Raw genomic sequence first — 15846 nt, forward strand, 5'->3', positions numbered from 1 at the left:
CAAACAGAGTTAAATGTGTATATAGATACACACACACACACACACACACACACACACACACACACACACACACACACACACACACACACACACACAAGCACACAGTGTCACCTATTCGTCATGATGTCACATTTGCCAAAGCCTTCCCGCAGAAAGAGACGATCAGTCATAGATCTAAATAAACTGTCATACTGATCACGTCGCTGCTCGTCACCTACACATGACACCAAGAAGACCTTTAATCACGGCTTATATAGCAGGCATGATGGGAAAGCACGGCACAGTTTAACAGCTTAGTTTAACAGTTGTTATGCCTGTTAACCACTAACATGAAGGCAGGTTTTTAATCAGATCTCAAAAAACTATGCAAATGAAACCTTGCTTTTTCTTGCTTCCCCCATTCCATTTTCTGTGCATGTTAATGTAATTTAATACCATTTTAATGCAACTAACGTAATTATTCGCAATTAAAAAGTAAATCTACACTAAATCACTCAGAGACACCTGCTTCTGCACAGCTTTTGGTGAAACATTAAGGAATGTTTTACTTCTGCTCTCATCCCAATCATTGATGCCACAGCAGGTGTTTTCTCGTCAGTTGTCAAAGGTAAAAATACATTTTCTGACATAATTTAATAGGTGTGTGCCCAAAGGTGCAACATGCTTAAACGTTTCAACCCATTTACAGGAGCGCAGCAGACGTTTTTCGCCACAAGTGATTCTAGGTTGAGATACCCTATTAAAGGTGTTTGCTGTCTGTACCTCTGCAGTAATCCAAATTACATGTTTTGCCTTTTAATGAGGATTATATTAAAAAGTGCTCTAAAGCCAAAGGCCAGCTTGATTTCTTAATTTCTGTGTTTGCTGTCCGAGCTTTGTTTGACAGGGGGACTACAACTCACCAGAAGATCATTAACAACAAATGGAGGTAACTCAGATGGATTTGGACTTTAGTGGATGTCCGTTTACATATGTCAGCGGACAGAGGATTCTTATTTGTGATGGCAACATCATTCTGCATAATCATGGCATATACACAAGTCAGATTTTCTGCCTCACACAATTGGCCAGAGTCTGCTGTCAATCACAGGACAATGGCGGCTTACAGGTCAGTCATTATTGCTGTCCAGCCCCTCTGAGGACAGAAAGGGGAATGGGAATGGGCCAGTCAGGGTTTATGCATACAGCGCTGCAAGTATCCGAGTGGAGGTTATCTAAAGTGCAGTGGGGCTCTCCTGCCGGCTTCGTTTGAGGGCCTTAACCAAGGACTCAAGAGATGAGCGGAGCATTTTAGTCAGTATGTGTGTGTCTGTGAATGCATGTGGAGGCATTTTTGTGGGCATGCGTATCCATGTGTGTGTGTGTGTGTGTGTGTGTGTGTGTGTGTGTGTGTGTGTGTGCGCTAGTGGGTGTGAACGTACTAGGGCAGGATCAGTGGAGTAAATCCCCACTTGAAAGAGGAGCTCAATCAAGCTCTCCCACCCATCTCTCTCCCTCTCCCTCCATCTCTCTCATCTCGCCAATGTTCCCCTGCTCCCAGTTCATGGAGAGTTGAGGAGTTCACAGGACGAGGGTACAAAAGAGCGGTATTGAGGGTAAAGAGGAACAAGAGGAACACCTTTAACACTTCCCATTAGTACCATCTTCCAACTGTCAATCAATCACTGAGTAAGGAGCAGCCATTGACAGGGCATTACACAATAGTCAATATTTGCTCTGCTAACACGTCAACCAATGAAATGCTGATGATGGATTTAGACACAGACAAAATATATTTACAACATGAATATTCTCATATGTCCTGACAGAGTCTGAACCTAAGGTAAGTCATATACAGTTGGTTCCACAACTTTCTGAAAAATGTGAAAATGTTCTAATTGCTGTTGCAAAATTCAGCTAGTTTGGTAACTTTGAAAGAAATCTTTAAAGTAAAGGATACGTTTTAAGGATAGGTTTTTCCATGGCAGATATCCGGGTTTCTAATCCCAAGTGATTCAATTATGAGATTATTTTAAAGCAAAACTATCATTATAATACCTTAAACTTCAATGTACCACCAGCTTTGCAGACAAAACAAGCTTTTGGTAATCATTCTATCCTCCTGCTTTGTTTCACATCTGCAGCTGGGTCCTCCTCAATGACAAGTAAAGCATGTTCTTTGAAAGGGAATAAATAGCACAACCTCATTTTGTTTCCTGTGCAATTTAATAAAGGCGATTTTGTGCTGCCAAATGTGGAGAGGATGCCCTTCATTAGAACAGTGCACACCCAGCACATCCATACTTTAATCCAATTTAGTTTAGCATGATAAAGGGCATTACTGCCAGCTAGCCCTACTGCCCACCCACTCCTGACGTGTACATGCACATGCACATAATGACATGAAGAAAAAATAGTGGCCTAGGGGGGTCCATGTGTAGATAAATACACTAACCCAACATTCAGGGACAGGACAACTAGATGCTTATTCTGCCATACTGAAACTACATCACTGCTATTGAAATTCAAATTTGTCATACCCTAAGCCAGTGATAGGCCATTGCGGTAATGTGCATTAAGAACTGGATCCCTAATGTAAGGAGAGTGAAAGGTCAGATCCACAACATAAACCTAAACTTGGTTTATTTCTCTGATCAATACGAAAATATGTCATGAAATGTGTTCAAAAGCAATAACTAATCGAAAATATACTTTTGAGTGATTGGCTTAAGCATTTGGAAGACAGAAATACATGAGACAAATCTGCCTTTGAAATTAGTACATTATAAAACAAGGCAGGAACATTTTATTCCTCAGGAATTAAAGAATTTATAGGTTCATTTGATAGACCCAGAAAAACACACAATATACTATATTACACTATGCTAATTTCTATCTCATGGAATGATCTTTTCATTACATTTAAATGAACAAAGATGCCTTGCTTGAAGGAAAAATTACCCTCTAACGGACTGCAATGGGTCATTAATTAGTTCTATAAAACTCTTATTTGAATTAAGGGTAGAGTGAATCTTTTTATGAGCAAGATTTCATTAGTGTCTCAAAAGAGCTAGAAGCTGCCTTCTTGTGTTTGAGAAACAAAAGAGGAGAGCTTCTCCTTAACCCACTAAACGGTTCAGGCACTGAATCACCAGACCGTCTTTAATGCACTTGTTAGGCTGTGAAATGCATAGAGATTTCTGGAAGAGTTGGCAAGCTATTTTTGTGGCACTCCATTCAGATGAGCGTTAGCTGCCGAGAGCTGCCACTGACTTAAATGGACGCCGAAAGGGGTTTTGTTGTGTATGTGTCTACACGTGTGTTAACAGTGACTCATTCTGCATCACTCTTTAGAACGCTGTCGCTTCCAGAAATTACTTCATTCTCAAGTTTGTATGAGCAAGCACATATTTGTGTCCGTGTGCGCATGTATAAGTGTGTCAACATCCTCTGTGTGTACCTACAGGCTGTGGAGATCTGAAACACTCTTTCACTCAGAAACAAAACAAGTGCCTAAATAAGTGACAGGCAGGCTGAATAGAGACGGGCAATCCTTACACAAGAGGACATGAATTTAAGTGCCTTCCACATTGTCAAGCTGGGCTAAGGCCTCGCTGAGACAGACAGGGAGGAACTCTCACACTAGACAGAAGACCCCAGTATGATGGCACCTCTTGTGTCACATCTTACATGTGCAGTTCAGTTGAATGAAGTTCCAGTTCATGGCTGTTGATATACTCATAATAAAGTTTTCATGTGATCAAATGCAGATTATCCTTTTCAGGCATTCAGATTGAACTCTTACATAGTGTCATACAGAAGTGCTATCATTCCACAATTTCACTACTAAGTATCCCTGTTCTCCTCTAATCTTTGTGTATTTGCTTATAATTAAAGAATGTGTCTTGCTTGGGGTGTCACTTATCCAGTGGTTGTAAAAACCATCAAAATTCTGCTACTGAAAAATTATAGGCTGATAAATTGTCCTGTCATGCCACTATATTAAGGGCAACCATCATCCTTGCTGCATTTATTTCTCCCAAGAAAGAATGTACACAGGAACGACATATGTAGGCAAAATTCTGCATTTACAGGATAAAGTGCAAGAAGGAAAGAAGCTTAAGAACATTACCATTCAAGTGACAGTGCATTCCTTGTTTAACCTTGCATGCCTGGCATCGGCTGGTCTAATTTCCGCAGACCGCCAAGCCCTGTGCATTGCCACCTGATGGCAAATCTGGGCCTTTAGCTACCCTGCCCACCTGGTCACCACAGTTTACAGGGAAAACACACGTTGCATGCCAAAAAACTACCAGCAGATATCACCAGAGGCACAGTGTATGAGGAAGTTGGGGCAGAGGGGAAGCGGAGATGAAATGTGGCAGTCACAGTAGGTGTGTACAGCTAGCTATGTTTTTCCACACCACTGGGGGCACAGCCAACCTGTTCCCCTGGTCTATATATGGAAGTAAACAGGGTGGTAACAGTGGGGTAGAGGTGGTGTGCCATATGTAGCCTCATCATCCTGTTGTTCGGACTATGATAGTTGAGCATGGAAAGGCTTCTCTCGGCAGTACTGCACCTAAATCAGAGTTAATCCATGTCCTCTATGTCACCTGCCTTAGAAACTTAAATGACTTTACTTGTGGAGAACATTTAATATCTTAGTTAGCCATAAGGTGCTTCCCTTGCATGCGTGTTGTGTGTATATGAGCTTGTGTTCGGTATATACTCACAGCAGGTACGAGGAGCTTCTTGACCTCCTCCACCGCTCTCCTCATCTTGATCTCAGCTCTGGCCTGTGTGTCTTCCACTGTAATCAGGACATGAAGGTCTTCATTTAGGTGTTCCCAGTTTGGCTTCCCTCTGTTCTGCTCCTCCTGAACAGAGATAGAGATAGAGGGAGAGGGAGAGACAGTGAGTGTATAGAACAGTGTGGGTGTGCTAGAGCACCAGGGCAATAAACACGGCATATCAGAGGAAGTGCAGGCGAGAGGCAGTAATACACAGAGGACAACAGGGCCCTGTAAAGAGAAGTAAAATGAGAGGAGCAGCCCTTTAGTCAGCTATTTAGTTTTCACTTTGAAAGGACACCTGTCTTTAATAGATCCCTTGCTCTACGAAAACAAAGAAGACAGCTAGCCCTGCAGCAATTAATATTAGTGAAAGATGGATGGATGGATGGAGGGATACGAGAAAGATGGACAGGGATTTTTAAGCCACACCAAATTAACTCTTAGGAATGCAAGGATATAGTTCAAAGTGACTGACTTGTATGTGTGTGGACAATACTATTTAAGTAATAATAGCTCTCTAAGGGAGTTGTTTTTCCTCCTGAAACGGCAAAGCAGTCAGAGGGTGGCAAACTGTAGCACTAACGCTACCTCAAAGGCAAAATGGGCTGTATTGAAAACCAGCCATCACTGTTCAATAGCCTTTCAGCACAGTTAAATAGGGAGCCGTTTCAAGATTTGAACTGGGTAGGCTAAGTTTGGGAAATGGTGCACAGTGCTAACGTTTTTCTGGTGCCTTCATGAAAAGCCCAGTAATACTTCACTCCTTTGTGAAAGGTAAAACGGGATATGTAGAGTCAAATATGGAGTAGCCTCGCATTTGCTAAAGTTTTTGTTTTGTCTTCTAAAAATGCTTCTCCATTTAGCAAAGCTCCTTTCCTCTGTCTTTGGTTGCCCATCTGATAGTAAATGCAGCAAGGAGACACTAAGAATGCTCTAAAGAGCTTTTGAGGTTGTATCACATGAAAGCCAGAGGTTGGAAACCTGACTGCTTCCCCGTGTGGTGAGGAGTTGAGGTCTAGGTTGTCTGAAAAAGACAACCTCAGATTCTCTGATGTTTTACACCACATTAAAAACATCAAAACAGGATTATAGTGTTACAATGGTAATAGTTGAGAAGACAATACAGGAACTTCTAAACGAATATAACTTGAAAACATTTCAAAATCAAAACTGCAATTTCCTTTTCCAAAGATGGTCAGAGTCTCAAGCAGTCAACTGTGTCCCAGGTTTCTCCCCTCCTGCCGTTGGTGCAGGTTTACACAGACTGTTGATGAACACTCTGTCATTTACCCCCACCCATTAAAACCACCTTCACTTCAGATCACTGCTCATTTGTGAGTAGTGAGCCACTGTGAGGGCGTCTAATTACTAACAATGCCTTGCGGTGCTCTATAGGGGGTCCACCTGACATGATTTCAGTACACTCAACCAGCACCACAAAGTGAGAGGGAGCACACATGTACACACAAACACACATAGAGCTTAGAGCTTGAGCTGAGTGCCACCCACCTGCTTTATACTCCACACAGAGCTGTTGCCATGGCACTGCTCTTTACAACACGCACGCGCATACACACAAGCGCTGTCACACACACACACAAGCGCTCTCACACACACACACACACACGCTTTCACACACACACACACACACACACACACACACACACACACACACACACACACACACACACACACACACACACACACACACACACACACACACAAAAGTTCAATATTCCACTCTCGTTTTCCCCTTTTCCACACGGGGGGAGGGCTTAGTTTCAGCAGTCAGGCCATTATTTCACCATGGCTGTTTGCTTATGACCTATCAGGGGACATGGGGACTGGAAGGTGACTCAGCATTTTCTAGAGGGGACACAAACAGACAAGCACGGAGGGCTGCCTCTGCATGCAGGGCACTATATAAAAACACATGGTAGATACATATTGACAGCCTGTTGCTTAAGTTGGACCCAACAAGATTAGTCAATCACATGTCTGTGTTCGTTCTGGCAGATTCTGATTTGGTTAGATTGTAGTCAAAGAGATCTGGGAAAAGAGAAATATGTGCACACACGCACACACACACTTGCATCCACTCATGCACGCCCACACACGTCCCACCAGCATGACTGTCTGTGAACAAGGTCACTGCGTGCCCTCTGAGAGAAACTGACAGCATGACAAACAGGAGGAAGGGTGGGAGGGGAGGCAGGGTGGGAGGGTGACAAAAGAGAAGGGAGGTCAGGCGAGTGCCGAAGGGAATACCGGGAAGGCCTATGAAGAGAATGTCCATGCTGGCCGACATCAAATGCCATGGCAATAACCACATACCAGAGGGTAATCGTTTATGGCAAAATATGTAGCATGAATAAATAGCACGGACACTGCATCTTGAAACAACATCTAAGAATAGGATCAGAGGGAGAAGACTGCTTGTTACTTATGTTGCCCGACTCCCATCATCTGCAGAACACCTGTTTGCCTGCTGGCCTTCACACCCCTCAGCTTGAGCCCAATAAACTTTAAGGCCTCAGTTCTAAACATGGATGACACCACATACAAAAAGGTTACAAAAATAGAGGACTCGCTCTCTCTTCCGGCCCTCCCCTCCCTTTTTAGGTTATACTTAAAAAAAGAGTGGCAGTTCAGTCTGGCTGTTTACATGTTCACTTCACTTTATGTTATTGACCCTCTTTGTACCATCATTTTGCCTGCCCCCTTCCATAGGGAAGTCACACTACAGGGTCAGGTATACCCCTGAAGCTGGAAAGGATTTATTGCAAGGACACATAACAGGGTGCACATTTGCAGACACAGAGCTTTCAATTCTTGGTGTTGTGGCTGAAGGTCAGTCCTACTTAATATACCACCCTGCTGCCTCAATAGGATTTTGGATTATGTGACGCTACAGTTTTGTCCTGCTAATGTTGCACCTTAACACTCATAAATTTAACTATTTGAACTGTTTGAACTTTGCCTCTCCCTCTCTGAATAGTCCCCTCTCCCTTGATCCAAATGGACGTTCCCACACTGGGGTCAATGCAACTGAGGCTAAATGCCAGCAGACCAAACAGGTGCAGTAAGGAGCTGCAGGGGCATGGAAAGACAAGAGAATGAAGGATAAGCCAGGATTAATAATTATGAAATAAATTAAAATAAAATGTATTTATTATTATATGAATGAACTAAAACAAATCACAAACAAATCAAAACTGAACTGACTTTCAGTGTAAGACAGAATAAGTCAAATATGAACACATTCATTGAAAATAAGGCTGTTGAGAATGGAAATTATGCGTGACTTAATAAGGCTTGACGATTTTAGTCAACTCTGATGATTGACGCATTGGGATAGATTACTTTTATAAAATATAACACTTATGAAATGTAAGCTTTAAATCGAACAGGACACGGTCACCTAAATGTTGTGTTTTTAAGTCTGTGTGTGAAAAGGAACAATACAACGCCTTTCCTCAAAAAAAGTAATTAAATAAATAATAGCACTAATAAACCTTACTGCAGTTGTTGCTACACTTCCTGCTACTTGCCATCCTGAATGTCCTGAAGCTATTGCATTCTCCTATTGCCCTCTAAAGCTATTTCCAGCCATAACCCCTAGGCACAAAAAGTAATGCCTGGACATTGCTCTGCTTTCCTTATCAACATAATAGCTCCCTGTAAATTCTTAATAAAGAAGAAACAAGCTTTCAGTTGTGCTGAGTCAATAATTTGAAATTAAGAGATGAGAAAAAAAAAAAAGATTGCTGCAGGGCCAACAGGCCAATCAAGTTAAATATATTGACTGCCAATGTCACATATTAGTGGCACTGTCTATTGGCTGGCAGAAGCTGAGTGTAGCTAGAGCTGGTGCCGGAGCTGAAGGCCTAAGTTGTTCTGCTAGTGACTGTGCTTATACCACAATTTTAGCTATTATCCATCAGGACAATCAGCAAAAAACAAATCAAAGCAAATTTATTTGATATAGAGCATTTCTCAAAGTGCAAGTCTGAAAGGACATTTTGAGTGGCTAAGATTAAAACAGCCGTCTATGGTGCTATCTGTAATCTCACACTTTGTGATAGCCAAAATAGAATTAGGGAATTGTTTTTGCAAAGCGAGGGAAATCCCTATTCTACTTGTTCAGTGGTCGATATAACATACTGTAATTTAATTGTTGTTGTTCCTGCTGTTGTTTTGCATTAAGCATGACGGTAAAAGCGAAAAACCAAGGAGACTCAAGCTGCCACACTAGAACCGAACGTTTGATTGGAATAAGGCTCCAGAGTCCCTTTTCCTTCCAAATGTTTAGACAATAATCATCAAAAAGGACATAACTCGCAAGCTTCATCCCTTTGGGCAGCATCTGAAAACTGCACCAGATTTAACAACAAAACAAGAAAAACCCAAGTACAAGAGACTAGAAAAGGCTTGAGTTTAGTGGTTGGTGTCATAAACACCTTAAAAAGGAACTTTCTCTATGGAATTAGTGTGTGATACATCCTATCTCAACAAATGTGTCAAAAACAGACTGTCCAAAAGTCTCTATCCAGAGAAATCACAGGAATGTACTTGCACTTGCTCAGTCACACTCACAGACACCTTACATTCGGTCTTGTTTGATCAGTGTGACGCACAGTCTGGGGACAGGTTATTATCCTGCAATAGTCTCTCCTGTCTCCTCCTATTGAGTTGAACATCAAGTGCTGCCCACATGTATACACAGGTGGGTATATTGGTTTTTACCATTTTCATACTGTGATTATGACTGCCATATCAATAAAAAAATCATAAACATAATTTATATAAATTTCTACAAAGTTATTTCTTTATTCTAAGCTAAATATGTATCTACTAATTCATGGCTCTTAAAATTTATATACCTCATTTGAGCATACACTAAAGACACAAGTTTGTCAGCGTTGAACAAATACAGGTCCTGTGACAGTATTACAGTGACAAAGATGCTAATGGTAACTAATTACCCTTTTATCTTTGTTAAAAGCGACAATGTTCAAATTTCACAGGCAACTGCAGAGGTGGCAGATAGTAATTTAACTTTTAATATAACCAGAAAGTCTAGAATAAAAGAAACTGTCTATGAGAAAATACCTTAATATGGCTGAGTTTAACAAAGGAAAAGCTAGTTTAAAAAGGGTTGGGATATCGGGACAGTGTTCATTGCACCAGGCTTAAAAAGCAGCCAAAATATTTTCCACACAAAATATTATAGCATACAATCAAATAAAATATGTAATGCAGGAAAAATTGTGGGAGTAGGAGTGGAATATGATCTGTATTATGTAGGAAAAAAATAATATACAACAAAGAAAATTAAAAACTCAGAGTCAGCAGATACTCAGTATTAAAAGAATTTGAAAGAGACTGGGAGTGAAAAAAAGTGATCAGGACATCCCTAATTATAAGAATTATATTTGGTTTTGTATGATCAAAGTGGGAAGTACCGCGTTTTTCTCTTCACCTGCTTCTTTCCTCCTTATTTTCTATTTGATCTGCTCTTCTTCTCTTGCCACTGTTCTTTATTTCTCTCCCCCTTTCTCTCTCCCTCTCTCCATCAGTCTCTGCTTGACTCTCTCCCACTGTGTAGCTCCAGTGAGCCGACTCCCCGTCAGCAGTGCGGCCCAGGAGGGAGCAACCAGCTGAATTATTGAGAGCATAAAAACGCTGCCGCTAATGGATCCTGAATAAACACACTGGCTAAGCTGCTGCCGCGGCTTCCTCTGCTGCCACAGGGCATCAAGCTGAAAATACTGAGGCTGAGGATGCAGTGACTCGGGGCTATAGCTGTGGCTTTGTCTTGGACTGAACCACAGTTATGGCACACCCGGGCCATCCAAAAGCTTTTGGGGTACAGCGAGCTAACCTGATAGTGATTCTTTTGATTTATTAATATCGGAGACAGCAAAGGATGTAAAAACTGGCACACCATTGGGTGTTTTTTTTTCCATTATCTTTTCCCCAGCTTAACCCAATGTTACTGTAAATATCTAAACCAGACACCAGTGTACTATAAGGTAAGGGACATAAAGAAGGAAAATGTAATTTTAATGGAGGACAATTAAGAAACCAAAGCCTTGTGTAGAAAACATACACAATAATTGAATTATATTGATGTGTGCAGAAAACCAGATCTGTGGCTTTGAAAATGTATCAATGTTTAACTGTATTGGGCCTTTTTTGGTGTACTAATTGTGCAGGGCCTTTGACAGGTTCTTTCACAGCACCACAGAGAAAAACAAACTTGCACGTGTCATTACGTTTTAAGATAGTAAGAGACTTTGAAAGTAATCACAGATTCATGTAATGAGTTAAACAGAACTTAAGTATGTGTGTATGTGTGTACTTGTACGTGCTTGAGCTTGTTTACTTCCATTTAACTACTTCTGCCTCTAATTCCAAAGAAAGAACCATAGTAGAATGTCTTCATCTTGTTCTGTGATAATGAACACACTCAAATGGAAATTAGACAAAAACAGAAATTAAAATAAGAATGGAGGAGCCATAAAAAAAAAAAAGAGGGAAGAAAATGGCCCCGCAGCAAACTGCAGCTTCTAAGATTATGACTCAGCTGAAAATTTGTGCATTTGTGTGTATGAACCCTGTTTCTGCCACAATTCACTATGGACTGTATGTGTGAGAGAGTCAGCATGGAGAAGGTGAATCCAGTGTTTCCGGCCCGCCACTGCAAAATTATAGCTGCTGCTGTAATGTTATAAAGTCGCAATTACACGACTCTGTGGAGGGCGTTTAATTTGAAACAACAGATACAGAAAGTGGAGACGTGGCGACACCTGGCCGAGGCGAGAGGGAAAGATAAACAAGAAGAGAAAAAGAAAGAATAGAGAGAGAGAGGTAAATTTAACTAGGTAACATTAAGTTTAATTTTTATTACCAACTGATATTCACTCCAACAGGAACAAATCGGTGGACCGTTACGTCAATGGGCTGGTGGACCATCCAAAAAAAAAAAAAAAAAAATCTAGAAATACTCTTCTTCTGACTTATGTAAATGCATTTTGATATATCACCACTACATGGCAAATCTTGGCAACTGGGAGGTACAGACAAAAGAAAAAAATAAGATTTAAAATCAACTCCAAAAAGTGTAATTCAATGAAGAAAAAATAAACAGAAAAACAGCCAAAAGCAGCCATAATAGCATGGCTGAAGCCCATGGGCAAAACATGCACAGATGCTTGAAATAAAAGCTTTCAATTTGTCCTCACAGTAACTTCAAAGTACATCAACAAATCTGATCTGACATACTTTGAAATGCCTTGGGGATGCACAGAAGTTGGTGTTGAATTCAAAGTTTAGGTTTTCATTATTTAATTATCTGCTTTGGCTGAATGATAGAGTGTATAATGGGCTGAAATATGCCATGAGTCAACTAAAAGATATACTATTGCAAGGCTAACCACACAGTAGTCTGATACAGGACAACCAATAATGGTCTGACAGACTCATCAACATTATTTTGCATCAGTCAATTTGGATTTTCAAATGCTGTGGCTGTGACATTTTGCAGGTAAAATGGTGCAAAAAGTTTTTTTTTTTGCATAAATACACATCTTGGGTCACGGGATATGTAGACACACAATATTGGCCTTTTATGTCTCCAACCTCAGCTCAGTGGGTCCAGAAATAGAGGCAGACCCCTGGCCTTGGCTGTCTACACTTTCCACTGCAAAGTGTTTTCCAAACAGCCCTATCAGATGTCAGAATGCAGCCACCAGGCATCAACTGAGCATGTGTCTGCCTCATGTTTCTACAGGGCTAGTGGGATGTTTTTGTGTCACAGCAGTTCCACCAAGTTTCACAGTATTGTGCAATATTTCAGGACGGATAAATCCTTGTGAAGAAAGAGGTGAGATTTTGTGTGTGCTGGTTTGGCAAAATAAATGTAAGTCTTTTTTTTTTTTTTTAAACTTGTGTGAATGAAGTCTACTGAGTGACATTGTTACCAAGAAATAAAACACATTGAACACACTGGGCACACTGCCATGCTAACGAGTTTACCTTCTTCTTGTCTCTCATGGAACTCTTGCCTCGCACCATGATTTTGCATCCCGTCTCTGCTTCCAACTGTTTAGCTGTGAGTCCCCGAGGGCCAAGGATTCTCCCCACAAAGTTATACTGCAGATAGAGAGAGAAATAAACCGGTGAGGCTATGGGTGAACACACAGTGTGATAGATTAAGACATTTAAATTTTCTTTATGTCAGTATATGAAGTCAGACCACAGTGGAGAATAAAAGCAATTAAAATCTACCAATAACAAGGGCTGAATTCAAATGGTGCATTTCCATCAACTGGACCATAGACAGTATTACGTACACATCCACATCCACATCCACACGCACCCACACGCGCGCGCAGATTCCACTTATCATGAGCTTCCAAAGAGCATGACATCAGCTTTGCAGGATATTACACCTCCGCTGCCACAAGTACACACATTACACCAACTCTACTATATCAGCACAAGTCACTTTATGCCTTTCTAAGACAAAGACAATGACTGCCGCCCCCCGCCACCCCCACATTTTGCATTTGCCAAGGAAAATAACTCCTTAGTCCACAGTTACGGCTGGGAAACTTGTTTACAATTAGGGATGGGAATTGATAAGGTTATAGTGATACCAATGCCATTATCTTTTCTGCTAATCCATCTGATTCTTTATCATTTCCCGAATGAAGCCACGCTTTGGACTGCTGCTTCTTCTCCACCATGACTCCTTCTTGTGGCCAGTTTCCAGCAGCGTAGATGCATGAGTTTGAGATTTGACATTGTTTTGGATTGCGAATTTGTAAGAAAAACATGCTGGCACTGATAAAAGGAACTGATAAACTCAGAGACATACGCTTCTGATGGTTTAGATAACTTGTAACCACTTCTGAACTGGAATCGGTTCTCGATTCCCATACAATTTTATATTCAAGGAAATCTACAGTCCTGGGAAGAAACCCAAAGTTCCCAGGATAAATTCTGAGAAGCACTTTAAGCAACATTGGTATTTATTTAATGTAGCTGAAGAATCAAGAATCAAATTGAAATGAATCAATTCTGGACTTTGTGAATCTAAATCAAACAGAACTAGGAGATCAGTGTCAGTTTGTCTTCTACAGCAGATTCCATGCGTCACCTGCAACATTGCTAAAGCAGCTACATGGGTTGTTTTTATTCTCTTAAACATGGTGGCAGTACTACTTGAGAGAATAAGTGAGTTTATAAAATATTATCAAGGAGAAGAATGTTCAAATGATACACAGGCTTTCTAATAGATTCATTTTAAAGTGTTTTTTCTTTTTCTTTTTTTTTCCCTGCCTGACTCGATTTTCAAGCACAGGCCACAATGGGATTGACCTGCCCCTACTTTATCATCCTCACTCGATGTCAAAATAGTTCTGAACAGAAAATTAACTACGAGACATTAGTCTGGGTGGGAATGGTGTGGAGAAAACAAGGGGGAAAAAAAAGAGTGTAGAGGCTGTTGAGAGGAAGATGAGTTGTGAGGTGAGGTAGTTTGGTTGACACAATTTTCTTATCAAGGCCCCCTTTAACTGGTGAGTGGCTTGGGAGCTTTGTACAAAAAGGAAACAAATTTACCGACGTAATCCTCTCCACTTGAAACTGGCTTCCAACGGGATAAAGGGAAAATGTGTTGAAATAATCCAACACAATTTTCAGCAAAAATAAAAACAGAAGGAGAGGAGGAGAGCTGTGGAGCATAGTGATACATAAAGTGGTAAACAAACCACCCATGTTTTAACACTGCACACATGGTGGAGAGCAAAATGGGTAAGAGATCTCTTACACTATTAAAATGGGATATTTTTACTCAAGCAAAAAAGTCCAAACCTGAAAAATTCAAATGCTCACTGGCATAATGGAAAGCTTTCCTTGACAATGAGAAGCACAACTGTTCATCTCTTGAGCTGTTACAATGAGCCATGACACCCCTGCATTAAATTCTTAAACTTAGTCACATCTGTTATGCACTTCACCGCACCAATGCCTCTGCAAAACCCAAAAGCCCATCAGAGAAGTCACATTACAGAGGGATTACAAATTTATCGTGATGTTGGTGTATTTCCCTTAAAAAAAAAACATACACTATAGTGAGGACAGTCCAAAACTCCAGGCTGTTGTTTTCCTTGTCCCTGTTACTGGGTTTGCCTGCATACGTAGCCTGTCACACCCTGAAAGACACATCCTGTGGCTGGAGAGATGCTGGAGTCCTTGCGGATGGATCATAGGATGCAGCTACACAGGCTTCACTAATGTGTTTCTCTGTCAAAAGCCAACAGTCTGTTTGGTTAACTGTAATCAAGGAAAGTGGTACAGCGGCTTTTTTGTAAGGGTGTGTGCGTCTACTGAAGGATTCAGGGGCACCTGTCCTCGGAGGTCAGCCACCAACGATGCATGCTGGCCTGCCTCTAACTCGTACATAAAACACATGCACATGCACACGCACACGCACAAACACAAACACAAACACAAACACAAACACAAACACACACACACACACACACACACACACACAGAGCCTCAAGGAGCACAGGAGAAAGCCGTCTTTCTGCATCACAGCACTGCGGCAGACAAGGGTGAACCCCAAGCTCTAGGCATTATGGTGATGCTGTGGTTTTCCTAAACAACACACATAAATACACACACGGCCTCCAACCTATTAAACAGAGGCTACAGTGACAATATCCTGGGCGTGTTATACAGCTTCCCTGCTAGCAACTGCAGTACCACATTTGAAAAAAATGCTTGCTGTCATTTGGCACACACAAAATTTACACATACGAGGTTTAAAAGGTTCCTATATTTATATGTAGGTTTCTCTGCAGACATGACGTGAGAGTTCCCACCAGCCTAAAAGGATACAGGGACAACAATATCTTCCATCAGTCCAAATCCCATCAGATTTACAGACCATGAATATATTAAATACGTTCAGTAGATGTATTACAGAGCAAGCCCCAGATGTCAAAAAGCATAGAGAGGGGGAAAAAGTATATCTGATTCAAAATCGAAGGTGGTT

At 41.1% G+C, this 15846-nt stretch overlaps 1 protein-coding gene across 4 annotated transcripts in view; it reads right to left on the minus strand.

Moving 5' to 3' along the window:
• Positions 1 to 15846, minus strand: part of qkia (QKI, KH domain containing, RNA binding a) — an 82779-nt gene that overhangs the window by 27718 nt on the left and 39215 nt on the right. For all 4 annotated transcript variants that reach the window (XM_040136652.1, XM_040136649.1, XM_040136651.1 and 1 more), the window contains exons 3-4: positions 12816 to 12932; positions 4716 to 4859 (exon numbers count right to left, since the gene is read on the minus strand). In XM_040136652.1, coding sequence (XP_039992586.1) covers positions 4716 to 4859; positions 12816 to 12932 — 261 coding nt within the window. The remainder of the gene's footprint in view (positions 1 to 4715; positions 4860 to 12815; positions 12933 to 15846) is intronic.

Source organism: Xiphias gladius, chromosome 10, assembly GCF_016859285.1.
Source record: "Xiphias gladius isolate SHS-SW01 ecotype Sanya breed wild chromosome 10, ASM1685928v1, whole genome shotgun sequence".
Classification (NCBI taxonomy): domain Eukaryota; kingdom Metazoa; phylum Chordata; class Actinopteri; order Istiophoriformes; family Xiphiidae; genus Xiphias; species Xiphias gladius.